Source organism: Melitaea cinxia, chromosome 27, assembly GCF_905220565.1.
Source record: "Melitaea cinxia chromosome 27, ilMelCinx1.1, whole genome shotgun sequence".
Taxonomy (NCBI): Eukaryota; Metazoa; Arthropoda; class Insecta; order Lepidoptera; family Nymphalidae; genus Melitaea; species Melitaea cinxia.
Window position 1 is genome coordinate 121,445 of NC_059420.1, and position 21,785 is coordinate 143,229.

The 21,785-nt window shown below is 38.2% G+C and overlaps 2 protein-coding genes across 2 annotated transcripts in view; both read right to left on the reverse strand.

Moving 5' to 3' along the window:
* LOC123667188 (E3 ubiquitin-protein ligase Arkadia-like) overlaps positions 1–21,785 on the reverse strand; it is a 104,200-nt gene that overhangs the window by 13,349 nt on the left and 69,066 nt on the right. The window contains exons 3-8 of the mRNA XM_045601154.1: positions 16,559–16,627; positions 10,967–11,049; positions 9,218–9,353; positions 6,431–6,500; positions 1,043–1,247; positions 617–733 (exon numbers count right to left, since the gene is read on the reverse strand). Of these exons, the coding sequence (XP_045457110.1) occupies positions 617–733; positions 1,043–1,247; positions 6,431–6,500; positions 9,218–9,353; positions 10,967–11,049; positions 16,559–16,627 (680 nt within the window). The remainder of the gene's footprint in view (positions 1–616; positions 734–1,042; positions 1,248–6,430; positions 6,501–9,217; positions 9,354–10,966; positions 11,050–16,558; positions 16,628–21,785) is intronic.
* LOC123667189 lies at positions 4,716–5,454 on the reverse strand. Its single transcript, XM_045601155.1, has 2 exons — positions 5,293–5,454; positions 4,716–4,979 (listed from the first exon to the last, which is right to left on the reverse strand). The coding sequence occupies exons 1-2, from the start codon at positions 5,413–5,415 to the stop codon at positions 4,740–4,742; spliced, it is 363 nt and encodes a 120-aa protein (XP_045457111.1). The 5' UTR covers positions 5,416–5,454; the 3' UTR covers positions 4,716–4,739.

Genomic DNA, 21,785 nt, shown 5'->3' on the forward strand with positions numbered 1-21,785 from the left:
TTAGGTGGTAAATTTGGTCAACAGGAACATTTTACAAAATTACAATCTATTCACTTTATCCATCAACCCGCATCAGAGCAGCGTGGTGGATTAAGCTCTGATTCTTCTCCTACATGGGGAAAGTGGCCTATGCCCAGCAGTGGGATATTACAGGCTGACACTTAGACACTTTAAAAAATAGAGAATCATAGCTGTCACTTACCTATTCTTAAGTGACGCCCCTTGACCGATTATCCATCATAATAAACTAGAACGTCTAGTCCAAACTGACCATTTACAGTAATCCCTTTAGACAAGCGTTCTATTTACCTACCATTTAATCAGTCAAAAGTGGTTGGCTAACCAAAGTGACAGCGGTTAGTCACTATTTACTTAACACAGATAGTCTACAGTTTGTAATAAGTGTGTATTATGAGCCTATTTAAATTATCTGGTTTGCAAACCTGTCATATTACGTTGTGAGATTTGACCTGATAGAAGATATCAGCAAAATACTTCGTTTGACTACACAGTTAAGGAGGAACATTAGCCAACTAGTCTAGAACTGTCTCCTGGATCCGCACCAGGACTCCTAACCCCCGAGAGCTACCAGCCGGTGCGGGTGTCGCGCACATACCTGCGTCCTGGTGGGGTGGTCGCGGTGCGCGTGGTGCGCGTGGTGGGCATGGTGCGCGTGGTGCGGCCAGCCCACCCCTCCCCCGAGGGCACTGAGGCGCGCGCCACGAAGCGACATCTGGGGGTTGGATGGAGTCGTTTATGTACATACATATATACATACAAACATATACAAAACAAACATACAAACAGACAGACAGATATAAATTATAGAATATAAATCAATCACCACAAAGTACCAGGAGATCATAACGGTGATAGAAACTATTCTCAATATTGTTCATGAATGACCAAAAAATATAAAAAGTCATCTATACACATGCCCAAGGATACCTAGTAGTAAACAGATAAAACAGAAAGACATATTTGTATGTATAGATGAACGGCCACCAAGTACCAGGCGTACATAACTATAGCGGAGTGTTACCTGGTTGATGTCCATGAGCAGCGGCGTGTGGTGCGCGTGCGGCAGGTGCGCCGGGTGAGGGTGGGGGTGCGGGTGCGGGTGGGGATGCGACGGGTGCGTCGGATGCGACGGGTGCGACGGATGCGACGGGTGCTGCGGGTGCGGCTCCAGCAGCCGTTCGTGCCACACGCCCGCGCCGTTGCCGCTCACGTAGCGGACGCGGCGACTGGAATTAAATGAAACCGTAATAAGACTGAGTACAAAGTTTTCCATATTAGCGGCCATTTATAAATTACTTTACCTACCTAGTGTGACGTCACGTATTTTGCAATTTTTCAATATAATATCTTCTTATTAAATAAAAACATGAGTTTCAATATTTATTTTAATTTGCAATCGTGTAACCATTAGAAATATTATATTTTTAAAAGTGATGTCACAAAATTTGTACCTCTCCCCACCCCTTGTCACACAATGTCACACTTCATCGACCCCCCATTTTTAGGTATTTTTTTTAATTGAATCATTTCATTTTAAATATATGTATATATAAAACACATTTCACTATTATTATTTGCATTTATTAATTATAATTATTTTATCATACCACGTTCCCCCAGGGGTACGCATACCACAGGTTGAGAACCGCTGCTATAGACGACACACGACACGCAACGGCTCGAAAGCGAAAGCTCGCCTCGCTCCGCGGCGCAAGTGTGCGTCTCCACATTCCACGAATAATATAGCATCAAGCGATTAGCATTAAGAAACCCAGAAATAATTTTCTTTATATAATAAACATGGAGAATGCCCACCGCAGTATGGACTTTAGTTTCGCTTTGAAAAATTTTGTGCCATGATGATATTTACCACATTTTGTAGGTTCCTTAGTGTACATTTAATTAAAAAAAACGCTGTTTCTCTAGCTCGACGGGTATAATGAAAAAAAGTCACAACAAAAGTGGTTTTCTTATCCTTCTTTCATTTTGTATTTTTATTTACATTTGAAGTTTTAACTATCTGTAAATGTTTGAATATAATCTGAATGCAAGTAAGTTAATGCTTCAGTTTGCATATACTCTAGATTATTGAAGATATTTGACACAACAGAGATATTGACTTTCCCTTATACACAGGTTGATAACTTATGCACATGTTGTTTTAGAATTTGTGTTTTTAATCATTTAACTATGACCCAAGAAACCTACAAAAATATTTCAGATAAGACAGTGAGGCAATAAATAAAAAACAACTTGTGTATACAAAATCATTTTTTTTAACAAGTAAATACTACATTGTGCTATTCTTTGTAAGATAACTGACTTTGTTTTGAAATATAATTCTATAATAATAATTGGTATGAGGGGTATTTATTTGACACCTAGCAAACAGTCTTACAATCGTTTTGTAGATTAAACAATCAACAATTGGGATTGTGTTGTGTAAAACAAACAAATACTTTCATTTTGAAATATTTTAACAATTTAAATTATTCATTTTCAAATGAGAATTCATTAAATATGTCATCTAAAAACTGGGCCGGAGCAGTAACATCATTATATCTGCCCCACCCCAGGTACCACACCACACACATAACATGGGCACAACAACCTACAGTTCTGTTGCCCACAAGACAGCTGCAGCAATAACCTGATATAGCTTCGACACTATTGGCAACATTTTCATCTTTACTTATCAACAAATATGCATAATAAGTTCTGCCACCAATATGTCGAGACTTTATTCTCCCTCTCAGTAAGAAATGATTTGTGCCCAGAATAAGAGGAATATCTTCTTCAATTTCGTTATTAATTTCTATTGTGTAAGTGCCGTTTGTTCGTACGTGCTCACCGTAATATGAAGAAGCTTGCTTGAGCTGGTATGTCCCTAATGCAAATCTTTTCAAATCAGTTATGCTAAGTCTTGGGAACTGATCTAAATGTGGGTGGTGAGCATCAATGCTTACAAACGTAGCTCTTCGCCTATTATAATTTTCAATTCTTACAGTATTAGCAAGAACATTATCTATATGTAACCTACGTACCGCAATTGCCAAATATTCTGCTGCTTCTGGTATGTCTTCAATAAGTGGGTGCAATTTATTTGTTAAGGCCAGCCGTTCCGAAAATCGATCATTAAATGCTTAGCAGCTTTATTAAAAAACTCTTGGCGAAACAGTTTGAAGTCGCGTTTTAGACGACCATTGACCACTTCAACCACCCACCTACACATTGTTACACATCTCGACTTATTTGCTTGTTGTGTCGTAAGTTGATGCTCGCCTTCTGATAAAGACTCAGGCATATGAGCTTGATAGCCATATTCTATCAGTTCAGGTATTACATCCCTGAAACCTCTATCTAAAATAAAAATATCCCCCTCTCTAAAATATCTTCTCATTTCACCATTACTATTTCTAAATTCATTACTCATAATGGTAGCATCATTCACTTTCGCTCTATATGGACCTAAACAATCAAGGATATGGCCATCACAACAAACTATCATGAACGGCTTCACCAAATTAAGATGTTTATGTAAGCTGAAGGACTCTTTTTGAAATAAATAGTTGCTACTGCTTTGTACGTACACATATGTAGCATCACATATTACAATAGCGGGTCTCATTTCTGAAGAAGGATTAGGATTCCCGAACAGTCCTTCTGGAATTGTTTTATTCCTAGCTGCAACTTCTTCCACTGTCATGTGATTAAGGCCTAAATGTAAAGGAACCATCTGTTGGCAGTTTCTTGCCTTATTCATATTTCTTTCTAAAGTGCTTCGGGGCATTTCAAATAAAGAACTGAGCCTTTCATTGCTATCACCGGTACGCAATTTGGCCAAATAAATACTTAATGCCACACTTGCAGAAGGCACTTCATTGTGCAGACTAGGCATTTCTGCTAAAAGTTCATGGAACTGAGCAGCTGTAACTCCAAGCCAATACTGGCAGAGATTGGGTGGCATCATATTTATGTTATTGAAATCCAACGTTCTTAAATTAATTCTCTCCATCATATTCAGCATGTGATCCATCTGTGATGCAGTAAAATCCCTAATATTAGATTGTAACTGCTCCCAACAATCATTTTCTAAATGGTATCTGCAGACACGAGCAGAAGATGGAATGTATAATCTATAGCGACATAATAACATTTCCTTCACTCCAGTTGGTACCAATAAACGTTCAACATTTTCACATCCTGAAAATATACAATGTCTTGAGGTTGCTGCAACACGTGAATAAGTTTGTGATATTATTCTAGCAGTTTCTTGACGTTGTGGGACCGAAATATGTGGAAGTGGAGGCGTCACAGGTATATGTGGTGGTTCTCTATTATCAGTTTCCTCATTGAAGGCTTCAATAGGTCTATTGGCATCTTGCCGCGTTTGTTTTTGAACATTTCTCCTAGCAGCAAGCCAGCATGCAGTACAAACTCTATTCAGATGAGAAACCTGAAATTAAAATATTTGTTAAGCAATATATTTATAAAAATTACTAGAACAACTAATATTTTCTAAAAATCTTATCTTAATATGTATGGGTATGCTTTGATAATCATAAAGAGTACATTTTTCACTAAACAAGGTTGTTTAAAAAGGGTGTGAAAAGATTATTATGGGGTCGGCAATGCGTCATCAGGTGGGCTGTATGCTTGTTTATTGTTGTTGATATTAAAAAGGAGACTGAATGTAAGTTTTAAAAAATCACATATAATCATAGTAAAAAAAATACACAAAAAATAATATGTACCAAATGAGGAAATGTCCAACTAATTATAACATTCCTTTCTGGGCTGTCTGGATGTACAAGATGAGTGCGGGCCCGCAGAATAGATATACCACAAGCAAAGCACACATTTCTATGTCCAGACACGGGCGATTGGGCTGGTACACCATCGGGTACTTGTTGTAGCATTCCAAAGCACTCCAAGCATATTCTACTATTAGAAGAAACCTAGAAAGAAATTAATATTCTTAATACTTAGTTTATTTTTAGCTACTAAGCTTATTACATATAAATACCTAACTCACTGATATTAATTGGATGGATTGGAGCCCAGCATAATTATCAATGTTTTTTACTATGTCCAAAATAAATACAGCACTAAGCATGCGCCATATTGTAATATAAAGGCTTTGTAAACTCCAATTAGTAGTTTCAGTTCCCTCTTCTAATGAAATAGTTGCCTCAGTCATAAAGTCTACGAGTTTTTTAATAATTGCGAGGCTGAATAGGTTATAAAAATATGTTAATACTTTTAACTTACCGGCGTTGGTGATACCCAGACACGAAGAATATTCACCATAGGCTCTGTTGCATCTTCCACCATGCGCCAGCGCTGGTGCGCCAATCTCATAGAGCAATTGATACACCGGCGAGTAACATCCATTGTCGTAGATAGGTATAGGTTTGGTTCACAAACACACCGAAAGTAAAGAGTCTCTGTCTCAAATATATTTTCAATTTCTATAGTTCTAGGAGGAACACGAAGCTCAACTCGACAAAGAAAATAGAAAGAAAACAATAAAAAGCTCTGACACAATAACAAACGAACTTATTAGCACGAAAGTAGGTACGTCAGTAACAGTAAAACGAAATAGTTACACATTTGACTTATTTGATATCTTTTAAGTGAATATCGCATTATTGCCAGTTGTAGATCGATTATTGATTAATCGATTATGATTGACAAAACACTAAAACAGGATACTTTCAGATAGATTAATCAAATAAACTCATATTATTATCAAATAAAAATTGATTTTCTTTATTATTTAACATGTTATTATGAACTGCCAATTCGATATTTTAATAAAATAAATATAAGTGTATCGATTATATTTTGGTGAGTCGATTCGCTCGTACGAAAATTGCAATACTGAAGATTCAAATGTCAATAACAAAAAATACTTGGGAATTGCGAGTAAAACGGAAATGAATAAATTACTGCTTAATATGTGGATTCTTATCCGTCGAAGTTATGGCTAAGTATTTTACAATGGCTAGTGAAAATTAAAAACTTAGTTTTTAATATTAATTTGGTTTAGGCACAACGACGTGGAAGGAGGAAACCACCTATGGGCATTCCCCTTTTAAGTACACTTATTAAATGTAAATTTTATACCGCTGAGGCTGCAAAATGGTAGACTGTTGTATCCTATGGATGCCATCAACATCAGGACCCTAACGGCGCAGCCCAGGGCACCTCATTCACCATAGGAACACAACACAGCACGAGAACAGTATTATGTGATCAGACGAAACGCTCCAGATTTTTAACAGGTTAAATCCTACTATGCCCAATCTCAATTAAATTGTAACTAAAAATTTCATTGCAAATAACATAGTAGTTCTGACGACAAGACTCCCTAGTGTTGTGTGTGTGTGTGTATGTTTGTACTCACGGCGGCTGGTAGTGGTGTCGCGGCGTCCGCCTCTCGACCGCCGGCGCCGTCACTGACACGTTACTCTCGCCTGTAATAATAACACAAGTTTATGGCTATTGTTCTGATAGAGCAAAAGACTCGTTAATCTACTACGAACAACGAAAAAAGAACTATAGTAACAAAGTACAAAGTCATCTCATGGAGACAAACTTTGAGTTCAGAACCAAGGCTCAGTAAAATTGGAATCGAAAATTGAATAATTTGTTATTATAAATACCTCATAATTTACTAAATCAAATATAAAAAATAGTATTGCGTGATGCAAGCGAAGAAGCACAGGGCCATATATTTTTGGCGCTTTACCTCCGAAGTATAGACATAGTCCTGTAATGATGAATGCAACCATGATCTCATTCTAGTCATTGTTATATCAGCTTCAATTTGGGTAAGGTTGTATTTTTATAGATGGCAATATTATAGTTGATCGATTGATTGATGGCTAGACCCTCGGCATTAGCACAAAAATTCCAGTGGATAAAGAGGGTATTTGTAAAATAAATATTAAAAAATAAATCCCGAAGAATCATCGTTCTTCGAAAATCATTAAGAAAAATAATCTCCTAAGGAAAAATATCTATTTTATTCAATAAAAACGTTAACTTATTCTAGAAGATATGTTCTAATTAATAATATTTAGAAAAATATGTCTGAGTGGGCGTAAAATGAAAATTAAAGTTCGCCCTTTAAAATATGTCACTTAAATAAATTTTTGTAAGATATTACAGTTTCGGAACAACGCGCAACCAACTTACTATTTATTTACAGTAAAACTTTTGGGAGGCACTCTAGACTTTCTGGTTTATTTGTGCCATAAGTTTTACTACCGCCAAAGGTCGCAAGTTGTATTTTATATAACTATCATAAAACCCTGTCTACAAATTACCAATTTGTATTTTTCTCTGTATTCTCCATAAGTGATTATTTTGACAATCATAAAGTTGCCCACTACTAGCCGACCCGTTTCCACTTCGTTGGGCGTTAATTATTTTTGTGATGCAAATATATAGAAAAGATTTCATCTCGCTCGCACATCTCCGACTTGATTTACATATACTATTATTTTTCACTGAATTTTTTGTTCAATAACAATAAAATATAGCCTATATCTTTCCTGAATAGTGTAGCTTTCTGTTAGTGAAAGAATTTTCATGATTGGATCAGTATTTTCGAAGAATACCGCCTACAAACAAACAGAGTTAGAAACTTTACCTCTTTATAATATTATTAATATATTGATCATATTGTATGTATTAGTATAGTGTTGTATGCTTAGATCTTTGAAACTAGGATTTTGATGCGGTTTTCTTTAATAAATAGAGTGAATCCAGAGAAAAGTTTACATGTATAATAGATGCATAACATTGTAGAGGAATACTAATAGTTTTAGAGGTATCTAATGTAATCTCGTAAGTAAACACATTTTTCTGCACTTACATTGCAAATATTTATTTTATATTTAGTATCAGCACTGCACCCGTGCGAAGCCGGGGCAGGTCGCTAGTATTATATAAATGGTAAATCAAATTTGATATTAAAATTCACCACACAACAATTGCTTATGTACATAATTCTATTTAAAATGAGAACCTGTTTACAAAGAGACCAGCGCGAGGAAATATTCACTGCATGCTTTATATATTGAAATATATTCAAATGAAATAATATAATGCATATAAGTATATAAATTTATTATAAAAGTCCATCTGGGTCTGTCCACTGTGCCTCGGAGCACGTTAAGCCGTCGGTCCCGGCTGTTATCATGTACACCTGATAGCGATCGTTACTCATAGTAGGGAATATATCCGCCAACCCGCAATGGAGCAGTGTGGTGGATTAAGCTCTAATCCTTTCCTACATAGGGAAAGATGCCAATGCCCAGCAGTGGAATATTACAGGCTGACGCGACATATATAAATAAAAAAACATTTGCTTGTTCCGAAGGTCGATACTTGAGAACAAGGTTATACTTGTTAGGACAGGATGAGGAGTATTATTTGAAAAATCTATAGAAAAATTGCAAAAGCAATACTGATCTGCACTCACAAAATCAAAATCAATTTTATTTTAATTTGTAGGCTTTAAGGGCACTTTTGAATACAAGCTGTACAAATTCGGAATGTACATTTTAATAAAAAGAATCTATTTTAGCACTCATCATTGGCCTTAGTCCGTCTATTACAGACGATTTAGACAGTGTCAGACAGACACTGTGTCGCCTAGGACACTCTTCAGGAAAACGCAGAGTTGCCTAAGCTCTGCGTCACTCTCTCGACCTCACTGGCTAGGCCCACAGGAACGACGAGTCGATACGTGTGGAGCCAGTTCGGCTGCAGGAGTCTTTCGCAGTTTAGAGCTATGCCACGAATGCTTGACGGAGACCCCATTCCGGGTTTCAAATGAAGTTTTCCTTCTCCAGGACCCTGATGATTTTGAGCCAGGTTTATGCCTCGGTCGCCTTTTACGACCCCCTCGGGAAGAATGGGGATGGTGCTATTCTACTCAGCCGACACCACACGGCTTTCAGCACTAGTCAATACATTACTCAACTATCACAAACTCAGCCGTACGTCCTAAGCCCACACATCTTCAACATTTATAACCATGTACCAAATTATATGCTATGGCCACTAAAACTTATAAATAGCAATATCAATATAATAACCAAATATCTATGTATATAGCTTGCATAATAATCACCTATCAACTCTCCTTAGCTGAGTACTAGATGATGAGATCAGATCTTACCCGAGGACAGATGGCGCGAGATCCTCCTTCTCTTCCTGGTGGGACTGTCTCCTGGCTTGCTGGACAGCTCGCCATCAGACGAACCAGCACTCGCCACCGCTTCTAGCGGCGTCGCCCCCTCTAGGGGATTTGTGTCCTGAAAGATTGGGAAACACTGGCTTTAGGACAAAATAAAATTTGAAAACGCATTTATGCAGTGGTCAAACACATGACCAACATATGTCAAGGTCTGTCTTTACAAATTCACATATATTGCACATTATTTCATTGGCTAGCTGACTTCACATTGCTAACTTCTTCTTCGTTGACGAGCTAACTCCAGGGTGTCGGTTTTTCGTGAAGGTTTGCGCGCGCATCGTAAAAGCTTAACTCTAAACTAGACTCCAAGTGAGAGGCATGTATCTTTTTCTCTCTATTTTATAAACATCAAGAGATATTAATGAATACACAAGGCACTAGCCGCGCCATGCGGTTTCGCCTGCGTAATTTCCGCTCCGATGGGAATGTCGCGATAAAATGTGGCAAGCGTTAATCTAGATCTTCAGCTGTCTACGTACCAAGTTTCACTAAAATCGGTCCAGTAGTTTTTGCGTGAAAGAGTAACAAACATACATACATAGTCACAAACTCGCGCATTTATAATATTACTAGCTGACCCCGCAAACGTTGTTTTGCCACATATGTTATCAACCCCTTTAATCTCTCCACCCTATATAACGGTTAGGGGTACGAAAATTACATAAAAATCGGTCCAGCCGTTTCGGAGGAGTATTGTAACTAACATTGAGACACGAGAATCTTATAAATTAGGTATATTAGTAGGATACACCACGTAAACAATAATTGCACAAGACTGCACCGTCGTCGGCGACACAGTTGCATACATTAGCACACATACGCGTTCATAATTACATCTATCTGAGTTATACAATGTGTACAGGAGAGCGTGTCACGTGGAGACACACTACGTGATGAGCGCGGTTTTGCCTGCGTTTCTCGAACCTATCATGCATCATCATCACTATTTCCGCCTATCGCAGTCCACTGCTGGACATAGGCCTCCATACGTTCGCACCAAAAATGCAGACAAAATTCTTATAGCCCTTTCCCAACTTGGTATGAAAATTTGGTCTCCATTTGTCAAAATTTTTATGAGATGTATGGAATTTTTCCAGGGTCTTACAATAAGTAAATAATCTGGGTAATAGTTTCCATAAGTCATCGCTTCAGTCTCTAATATCCCACTGCTGGGCATAGGTCTCTTTCCCCATGTAGGAGAAGGATCCGAGCTTAATCCACCACACTGCTCCAATGCGGGTTGGCGGATATATTCCCTACTATGAGCAACGATCACCATCAGGTGTAAATGATGAAAACCGGGACCGGAAACCGGTGAGGAAACCCATAGGGACCGCACAAGCACCCAGACCACGGCAAACATCTGTATGGCCAATGTAATGTATGGCCAAGCAAATGCTTGTTATGTGCGGGGATTGAACCCGCAACCACCAGCGCAACGGCCACAAACCAGAGCTTTGACTAGTGTATAAGTCATAATTCAGTCATAATTTCTTCTGCAACATACTTACGAACGAACTTATATCAAGAACGATTAACTTATTTAAGCGTTTCAGGTTAAAATATTAATTGTATCTGGACAGTTGTGTGTGTTGTGTGACCCCTGACACATTTGATCTTCCTGTGGAGGGGAGGGTGGCGAATGTTTCTGTCAAGTCAGTAGAGCATTACCATATGATGATGATGTGCGGCGTGGTGCAGATGAGGCGACTCTGCCGAGGGTCCTGCGCCTGCGCCTGGACTCACTCGCATTTCTGGAAACGAATGAAAAACATTTAACCAAATGAAGATTTTATAAGATTTTATTTATGACTGTCCGAAATCTGGAGCAGCCCGACTGGAGAAGTAAATAAATCAATATCTACACAATACACACACGGTCGTCTGTTCCTAAAGTAAGCAACTTAATGCTTGTGTTATTGGTAACAGCCGACTGATATAGCTACATATTTTTTTAAACATTTTTGAATATCATATCAAAAATTGACCGCTCCAGCGGGATTCGAACCCGCGTCTCGGACTGACCGTGTCGGTTTTTGATATGATATTCAAAAATGTTTAGAATTCCTAATGTGTGGGTACACAAAAATAAAATCGTACATATTACATATTTTGTTTTTTCGATAAACATACTTATAAATAATACATATATAAATATAGAAATAAATATTTATATATTACACCCAGATTCCAGGTGGGAATCGAACCCACAACCCTCGGAGCAGAAAACAGGGTCACTACAAACTGCGCCAACGGGCTAGTCAGTGGTCTTTGCGTCTTGAATGAGACCTACATTTAAAGCTCTAGTCTGTACGCTCTTGGTACGATGCACTTTCGGTGCGGTACACGGCGCGAACGGAAGTTGAGATCGAGATATAAGTTAGTGAAGATAGAAAGTTTTACTTCAGTCGTGTGGTATAAAAGCACACTAGTTTTTTTTTTTCGGTATAAGATAGTCATTTTTGATGATAGCTCTAAAATTTTCATATAAATCTGTCTATATATTTATTGTTCAAGTGGTAAGATTTAGTATAGACTCAAAAACAAAACGAAGATTTCGTATTATTAACGTAAAAATGGTTATTAAAGAGAATGCAAAAAAAATAGTAGGTACTAGGCGATCATAACGCATGAACAGTTCGTTTTTCGATTTTAAAAGGAAAAATCTTATGCAAAAATTTACTACGATTCGACTATGGCGAAACTAGTCGTTATGACAAAGCCATGGACATAATTTTTTCAAATACAAAAAAAAAAAGACGTGTGGCACTCGGGGACTGCCGCGGTAAAGCTATTGCATAGCATTTTGTATCCACTTATGCAATTATAATTATTTATTTATTTTATTTTTGCAGTATTTCTTTTTCTTTGATATTAGTTCAAGTTACACTTTTTGAGCGTGGTGATAAGAAAACAATTTTTTTTCTTTTATTAAATAAATAAAAAGTTAATATTGTTTAAAATATTTTTATTATTTTACAATAGATGTGGGTTTTATTATCTTACAGTAGCTGTTGGTTATTCAGGAATATTTATCATTGAAACTATAGGTTTATGATAACTGAAATAAGAAACATAAGTTTGCGACTTAACGCACGCACACAACGCCGTGTCGAAGACTGCCGAACTGAAACGACGTTAGACGATGCACGGCCTTCAAGCCACACCTCCGTGCCCGTCGGAGTGGGGAGCGTGAGGTTTTTTCGTTACGGAATTTCTGGATTCGGTCCCCGCGCTCAAGGCCCGCGATGGAAGCTATGCAATAGCTTAAAAATACACCAGGCGATCATGAATCAATGAGGGAGTTTAAATAGATATGCACACAAAACTTCATAAAAATCGATCCATCCGTTTCGGACGAGTATCGTAACTAACATTGTGGACACGAGAATATATTTATACGTAGTCATTGTAATATCAAAGGAGGTGAAAACGTAAGGAAAATCTAGAAAAACATTTGAAAAAATGTAAAACAAAGTACTAGGCGATCATAACGCAAGGAGAGAGGTTCGTTGTTCGACGAACCGATAGAAACCAGCTCGCTTTTAGCATAAGCGTTGCGCAAGAGCGAAAGTTGCGCTGCACCATGGATCCTACGAGTGGTTCTCGCTCGGTGAGACTGAGGCGGACCGCCGCGCTGAGGCGTCGCCTTGTACTCTACTGCCATTGTAAGATGCAGACAATGGCGTGGACGTATGGTATAATGTGGCACTGTGACGTAAATCAGCTGAGCAACATATATTATGTAATAGAATTACTAGCTGACTCGGCAAACGTTGTCTTGCCGCTAAACGCTATTTAAATATAGGGGTTCGTCGTAGAAGGGTGAAAATTTAGGGTTGTATGTATTTTTCAACGCCAAATCATAATAAAATAAAGAATAAATAAATTATGCAAAAATTACAAAAAAAATTAGGGGTGGACTACCCTTAACATTTAGGGGGATGAAAATAGATGTTGTTCGATTCTCAGATCTACCCGATATGCACACGAAATTTCATGAGAATCGGTCAAGCAGTTTCGGAGGAGTTTAACTACAAACACCGCGACACGAGAATTTTATATATTAGAAGATTTATTGCTCATAGTTATAAGAGTTATTAGAAATATCGATTGTATTAAACTGTAAAACATTTAATGAAAATGAAAATATTTTATCGAGTTTTTTGATATGAAACTTTTTAACAAACGCTTGACTTGGGAGTAAGCTGATAAAGTCCCGGCGACAGCGTTACGAAAAGTGTGATCGAGCGAGGCGAACAGGGCAAGAGAGAGGTGCGAGCACACATTTTCTTTCTCCCTTTCTCTCATAGCCAGATACGTATATCTAAGGCACAGTGCAGGCTTATTGTTAAAGATGTTTTACTTCAGTCGTGTGGTCTAAAGCATACTCGTTTTTTTTTTTTAATAATGCTTATTTTTACGTATTGCGTATGTTTGCGGCTTTTCCAGAAGTTATTGCTTCGTTTTATGTAGTTTTCTACAAGTACGTCGTTCTATTCTGGAGTATAACTAGGCCGTATATTATTATATATTTTTGAACGAAACAATTTGGTTCCACCATCACCTTTCTACCAACGAACCGCAAGGCATCGCATGAATCTGCACCGCTACGTGGTTGAAATCCCACGATCTCGCACTAAACGCTTTGCTTCCTCGTTCCTAATACGCACCGCAAAAATTGGAAATACCCTTCCGGCTTCCGTTTTTCCAACTAACTATAACTTGGGTATCTTTAAATCAAGAGGCGCGCACCATCTTAAGCTGCGTCTTCACTTACCATCAGGTGAGATCGCAGTCAAGCGCTAGTCTTATATATTCAAAAAAAAATACTGAGACATGGGAAGAAATTCAAAGATTAATTTATTATCAATGATCAGATTTTTCTCAGTGTAGCAAATTATTTATTTCAAAATAGATACCAAACGCAGAGACGAAAAATACCATGATTACTAAATATATTTTAAAACCATTAAAAAAATAAGTCAACGAAAGCGAAACCACGGGAAAATGGTAAGCATATTATAAAACCTGAGTACCAGGCAATCATGTCGCAAGAAGAGTTTAAAGTTATTCGAATGCGAAATTCGAGGAAATCATAATAGGCTAAGATACGAACTAGGCTAGGATCTTCACCCATCTGCTTAGTATAAAATAATTATATTCTTTAGTATGTTAAAGATAAATCACGTACATAAAAGCTTGCTGAAATAGTATATTTCATTACAAGTGTGGAAAGGCTGTCATTGCAAAGAGTTCCGACAACAGTCGGAACAAGTTGCAATGACGGTTCCGCACGTGTACTGAACGACTATTTTTAATACAGTTGCGAAAAAATTAAGCAATTTAATAAAATAATAAAAAGAAAATTTCTGAAAAATGGCGCCAACCGTAGAATATAAGCAGAGATTTTTTTTTCTTCACCAATTCTGGTAGGCAAAGGGAACTATGCCCGTATGGGCAAGTCTTCAGTAGAAGTTTTTTATTGATATGAAATGAAAATGAAATTTAATGAGATGAAATGAAATGAAACCTAACCACACTCATTCAATCAAATCATTAAATCTGATATTGAAACAAATTAGTAGCTTCTTTTTAGAAATATACATTTTTTTAGTAAAAACTTCATGGTTGGTTTTTCTTTTTAATAGACATTATTTTGACAGTTGGGAAAGAGAACGCACGAGTTCGGGAAAGGTAAAAAAAAGCACGAGTATGTAATAGCCCACATCCCGAACGCTATACGTCCCTGCAATACGCTACTTTTTGAGCAACTGTATTAAAAAGTTCCTTCTTTAGTATATTCGGAAGCCATTCAAACCAGGCTTCTAGCTGGCGACTCTATGTCATCGTATTTGCAATGAAACCGCGCTCATTTTGGTGTAAGACTTATTTATTAAACTTCTGGGTGAAAGTAACTAGTATCAATATAATTAATACTCGTATATACCTGTTTATACCTGCCACGCAGTAGTTGTACCAGGTTTCATACTGTCGGTAGATTGTAAAATTATTCTTTAAGCTCGTACGTGCATTTTAAAAATAAATTTTTCAATTTCAAATTAAATATATCATCATCATCATCATCATCATCACAGCCTATACAGTCCACTGCTGGACATAGGCCTCCACAAGTTTACGCCAAAAATAACGTGAACTCATGTGTGTTGCCCATAGTCACCACACTGGGCAGGCGGGTTGATGACCGCAGGGCTGGCTTTGTCACACCGAAGACGCGATAATTAAATATATCCTGGCCAAGATTTTTAGAGCAGCCCCTTTCGCGATTATTTTTCTTTTAAGCAGATGGGTGAAGTTCGTCTATAACTCGATCTTCTTTAATAAACATACTTTAAAAACAAACCAACTGAACTAAAAAGCGAAAAACAAAATCCGGAAAATATTAGCCGATCTCGAGATCTTGCGAGATTCAGCAAAGAAAATAATGCCTCAGCAGTGCAGTCTGAGATCGAAGCTGCGATATCTATATCAACTGAGGATCGCATGTCCTACGTACGGTGGGGTGTGAACAAACACTAAATGTTAAGTGAATTCTACCACAATATATTAGTGAAAACCACATTTAAATAAGGCATTTCTGAGATTAGCTTGCACAAACGCACTGACAAACAGACCACAATTCTACAAATCATTGTTTTGGATGCGTAAAGACCACCATAATATTTTTTCCATATATCTCCCATGTACACACAGTATTGATTGAAGGATTTATTAAGTTAATGCTGTTTTCAAAAGGATTTATAGGCTTCAAGAGATCATGTTCCATACCAGGTACAGGAATAACTTGTAACTACGAGAATAATGAATGAAATGTTAAATTTATTTCAAGCGCGAGTTGTCAATAAAGATAAAGGTGACTTGACAAATTATTATCAATACCTATGAGTTTCATACAAAGGCCCTTAGGGCTTGTTTGACATCGGATAATAAACTCTTGGTTTGGTACAGGCTGTGAACAGAAATATTTGACACATGCGCTGACAATTTGTAGCTTATGAAGTTTTAAGATGATACCACAACAGGGGTTTGAAAGAGTTCCTTATCTTTTATTTATAAATTTTGAACGCAATAGATGTGTACAAACTTATTGTATAGAGCAACTAAGAGTATTCACTATTCAACAACCCTACGCTAAACAGACGAAAACCTTCCTAATTATGCAAAAGAAGCGCACAAAGCAGTAGGCTAGGTACCACTCGGTTCAGCAAGCTATAACCAGAAAGGTCTAAGACTTAAGTGTACCTGTTCTGCGGCGCTCCGAGGGCCCGGCGGCGCGACGCTCAGCGCGCCGCGAACCGCCCGCCCCGCCGCCTGGACACAGAACATATTAACGTGAGCTACGCGTACAAAATAAAATCAAAAACTACTTCTTAGCTTATTGAAGCCTACTTGAGGGCTTTTTTTATACACCGTAGTGTATAGATGTCTGCGACACCAGGAGCATCTCAAGCGCGTTGCTGACCCTATCCCCAATCCCCCAGGAGGTCTGGTCACCTTACTCACCAACAGGAACACAGCACTGTTTGAGGGCAGTATTATTTAGCTGTGATCTTCTGTAAAGCCGAGGTACTTCCCCAGTCGAGCTGCTCCAAATTTTGAGCAGAGTATTTCTTGCTGTGCCCTGCCTCAATTAACTTCCTCTCCACCCTAAGCTTAGCTAAAACTTAAAGTTCCTAACTTTGAAACTAAGCGCCAACTTCATAACAAGGACAACTTTCCAAACAACTCCAATCCAAGAGATAACACTTTATGATATACTTTTCTTTACCAACATCAAGTGATCGAAATGACTACTAGTTGAATTTAAGCAAGCTCTAATGTTGTGTGGTTACGGCACTAAAGAATTTAGCCACCCCCTCTCTTCCCGTGGGTGTCGTAAGAGGAGACTAAGGGATAATACAATTCCACAGCTACCACCTTGGAAGCCGATCGATAGCGGGATAACCATCCAACTGCGGCTTTGAAATACACAGGCCGAAGACGGGCAGCAGCGTCTTGGGTGCGAAAAAAGCCAGCCCTGCGGTCACCAACCCGCCTGCCCAGCGTGGTGACTATGGGCAAAACACATGAGTTCACGCCATTTTTGGCGTAAACTTGTGAAGGCCTATGTCCAGTAGTGGACTGCGAAAGGCTGCTGTGACATTTTTGAATCCTCCGGACAAGACCAATCAGCAACTTATGCTCAAGATAAACTTTACTAGCAATTCGCGACACAGACCTCACATCTATTCGTTAGATGAATGTAGGTCGTTTCTAGAAAGATCGACCGAGTAATTCGTAGATTGGATAATAGTTTAGTTATGCGACCGACGTAAGACTTTCGACAAAGACCCGCGCATCGTATGTAATACAAATATCATTCAGTTATATGGCTTTACCGATTTTATTGTCATTTTAAAATACATTAGGCACCCCCCCTCCCCTTTGATGCGTTTTAAAGTAGTAAGATGACATAAAAGAGAAAGAGAATCAAATCGACTTCAATCCAAAAAAGTGCGTGCATACAAAGTGCACATGTCAGAAGTGAAACTTCTTTGGCAAACTAATTTTGAAGTCTCGTTTATATTTGTACAAATCTAAAGCTTTCGATTTCCGTTCCAGCGCCATCGACAAAAAGGTTGCCATTTCATCAAAACGTTGCCGTTTCATCAAAACATTGCCCTTTCATCCGTAAAAATTTTACCCATATGCGCCTAAAAAAGTTTCTTTTCAAAAAAGTAGCCTTCAAAAGCAGTTTTGAAACGTCATTTTACAAAATATATAACACAAGTCCTCCCGTGACCATGGTTGCCGTAAAGTATCCGAAACGCCAGGCATCTAAAAAACATAATCAAGCGCGATAAAATGCGTGTTAACAACCCTGACGGTGAAAAAAAATCGTAACTTGAACAAAAACCGAAGCCTGCTAACTGACGGATACAAATAATCCTACTAGTAGGTAAGGGCAGGCGCAACGGTCACAGCACTGGTTTGTGGCTGTTGCGGTGGCGGTTGCGGGTTCGATCCCCGAACAGGACAAACATTTTTATTGGCCATACCTACAGATGTTTGCCGTGATCTGGGTGTTTGTGCAGTTTTTGTGGGTCTCCCCAACGTGCCTCAGAGAGCTCGTTATGCCGTCAGTCCCGGTTGTTATCATGTACGCCAGATAGCGATCGTTACTCATAGTAGGGAATATATCCGCCGACCCGCATTGGATCAGCGTGGTGGATTAAGCTCTGATCCTTCTCCTACGTGGGGAAAGAGACCTATGTCCAGCAGTGAGATATTACCGGTTGAAGCCAAAGGTAAAGTTACGATCGAACACAGATGTTACCGAGTAGAAATTATTTCGTAATATATTTTTCATTATTATTTACTTCCTATTACATAATATTATATTAGGTATGTATTTTATATAAATATGTGTGTAGTACATACGTGTTATAGTTATATAAGTAGCGATGTTTATATTCGTATGTATGTGTAGTATGTCTTGTATAATGTTATTAATATTATTTAATTAGCTTTTTATTTGTAAGTATCTGAATATCAGCTACATCTGTGTCACTGCACTGTCTTCGCCTGCTATATCACATTACTTCTCACCAACGCAGGTTGGCTGGAAGAGATCTCTTTTAGAGATAAGTCCACCGTTGCTAACTCTGTTTATATTTAAAAACTTGTACAATAAGATTATATATAAACTTCAGGACTCGACAGTAACTTTTGTATGTATATATTGCAAAATGAGTATATGGCTTTTTTTTATTATTTTTTACCTTTTTTTCAGTTTTTTTTTCACTTTATCACAAATGCGCTCATGAGTCCCGCTGTAACACCATCTCTCACCACCATGGGTAGACTGGTAGAGATCTCTTATAAGATCGCCCTTGCCAACATTCTTGGTAATAATGACTTGTAATTATGTTTTTTTTTTAAGTGCAATAAAGACGGTACTAAAGAATATAGCCACCCCCTCTCTTCCCGTGGGTGTCGTAAGCGGCGACTAAGGGATAACACAGTTCCGCTAACACCTTGGAACTTAAAAAGCCGAACGACGGCGGGATAACCATCCAACTGCTGGCTTTAAAATACACAGGCCGAAGACGGGCAGCAGCGTCTTCGGTGCGACAAAGCCAGCCCTGCGGTCACCAACCCGCCTGCCCAGCGTGGTGACTATGGGCAAAACACATGAGTTCACGCTATTTTTGGCGTAAACTTGTGGAGGCCTATGTCCAGCAGTGGACTGTATAGGCTGTAATGATATATATAGATTATCAAAAAAACGTAGTCTAGTGACTTTCCTGCATGAAAACCCTGAAAATAATGTTTACTTGCTGATAAAGCCTATAGTAATCTACGTACGGTTAAATTTCATCAAGAACGAGTAAAACACGCCTTCAACCTACCACTTACACCTTATTTATCAGACATAACAAAACAAGTTTAAACGCGAAAAAAGTCACGTTTACAATTAGTCCAAGGGCCCGTTGTAAATAAAATTATCTTGTACATAAGTTACGGATAGATTTTAACAACGGGAGGCAAAAAGGCAATTAGGTACCGTATCACCCCGACTAATTAACTTATTAGATTAACGGGTATATCCCATTAACTTTTATCTATGTATGCTGTGTGGTTATAAGGTAGTAAAGAATATAGCCACCTCGTCTCTTCTCATGGGTGTCGTAAGAGGCGATTGAGGGATAACACAGTTCCACTACCATCTCGGAACTTAAAAAGCCGACCGATAGCGGGATAACCATCCAACTGCTGGCTTTGAAACATACAAGCCGAAGCCGGCTAGCAGCGTCTTCGGTACGACAAAGCGGTCCTGCAGTCACCAACCCACCTGCCCATCTTGGTTACTATGGGCAAAACACATGGGGTGGCCTATGTCCAGTAGTAGACTGTGATGGCCTGAAATTATGAACTTTTATCTATTGGATACCGTCACATATCAGATAGATTTAACGGTAACCGGTAAAACAGGCAATTACAAAATAAATACACTTAAAACACCGGTTATTTAACCGCAGCAAATAAAAAGGCGTACAAGAATCCCGAACGGTCCGCTTCCTCGCGTCGGCGATAACACAGAGTCAGACTCAGAACCGATAACGGCCTATTTCGGTCCGACTGACGACTGTGAGACCGGCCATCACGTCGTTTATCTCGGGAGCCCTACTTTGTCCCACTCGCGTCAGATGACAACTCGCTATACTACTTAATACAAGGCGTTCAACAAAACCAGATATACCAAGTGTGTTCGCTTGCAAACGAATAAAACTGACTTCAATTAATATCGACAAGTAATAATAATATATATAATAAATAAATCAATAAATATCATGTAACAATACACACACGGTCGTCTGTTCCTATGGTGAGCAACTTAATGCTTGTGTTGCAGGTAACAGCTGACTGTTATAACTATATATATATATATATATATATATATATATATATATATATATATATATATATATATATATACATTTTGATAAATATACATAGAAAAATACATATGTAAGCAACGCAATATTATTTGTGACCCATGTATAAGTAATCTGTCATGTTTTTATATAAATGTAAATTTGTATGTTGGTAATATTATAAATAATAGTGTAAGGTATATTGTAAGTCGTTATTGTAGTCGTCCAGTACCCGTCGCTGCGATCGGCACGTTTTAATTAAGTAATTTGTCAAAGCTTCCATCTATCCTCAATAAATATATCTTCACCACAATTGTTATCTATCCGTCCAAGATCGACCTTTTACAACATATATAAAAATACAAATACAAATACCCGCAACCCGCGGCACAGAAAGCAGGGCCACAACAAACTGCGCCAACGGGCTGGTCGTAATACAACGTAGTTAGACAAAAAAACGATCAATTAAAACATACCACTGCTAAGATATCTATACTAATATTATAAAGCTGAAGAGTTTGTCTGTTTGTTTGTTTGCACGCGCTAATCTAAGGAACAACTGGTTCGAATAGAAAATTTTTATTTTTTTGTCTGATAGCATTTATCGAGGAAGGCTATAGGCTATATAATACTTTGGTTTCTCTTTTTTCTTAAATTAACGTGGGTGAAACCGCGGGGCACATTTAGCATTAAAATGTTTGCTCGCAAACGAAAAAAACCGACTTCAATTACATTGACAAGTAATACAACGTAATCACGTAGACGAAAAAATTAACAAACGCACTAGTCGTCACTACGATTTTCGAGGGGTTTCCTCGATTTCTCTGGGACTCCATCATCAGACCCTGGTTTCCTTATTACGGCACAACCCTTGGAACATCTGCTTTCCAACAAAAAAAGAATTATGAAAATCGGTTCATAAATGACGAAGTTATCTGCGACAATACATAAAAATATATATACGGTCGAATCGAGTAACCTCCACCTCCTCCTTTTTTAAAGTCGGTTAAAAACCGATTTTAATTCCATCAACACACAACAGGACGACAAGT

Coding starts and splice junctions, on each gene's coding strand:
- LOC123667189 (XM_045601155.1), bottom strand. CDS start 5,415: ATGGATGTTACTCGCCGGTGTATCAATTGCTCTATGAGATTGGCGCAC. Junction 4,980..5,292: donor TCTGGGTATCACCAACGCCG/GTAAGTTAAAAG, acceptor ATTTCTTTCTAG/GTTTCTTCTAATAGTAGAAT.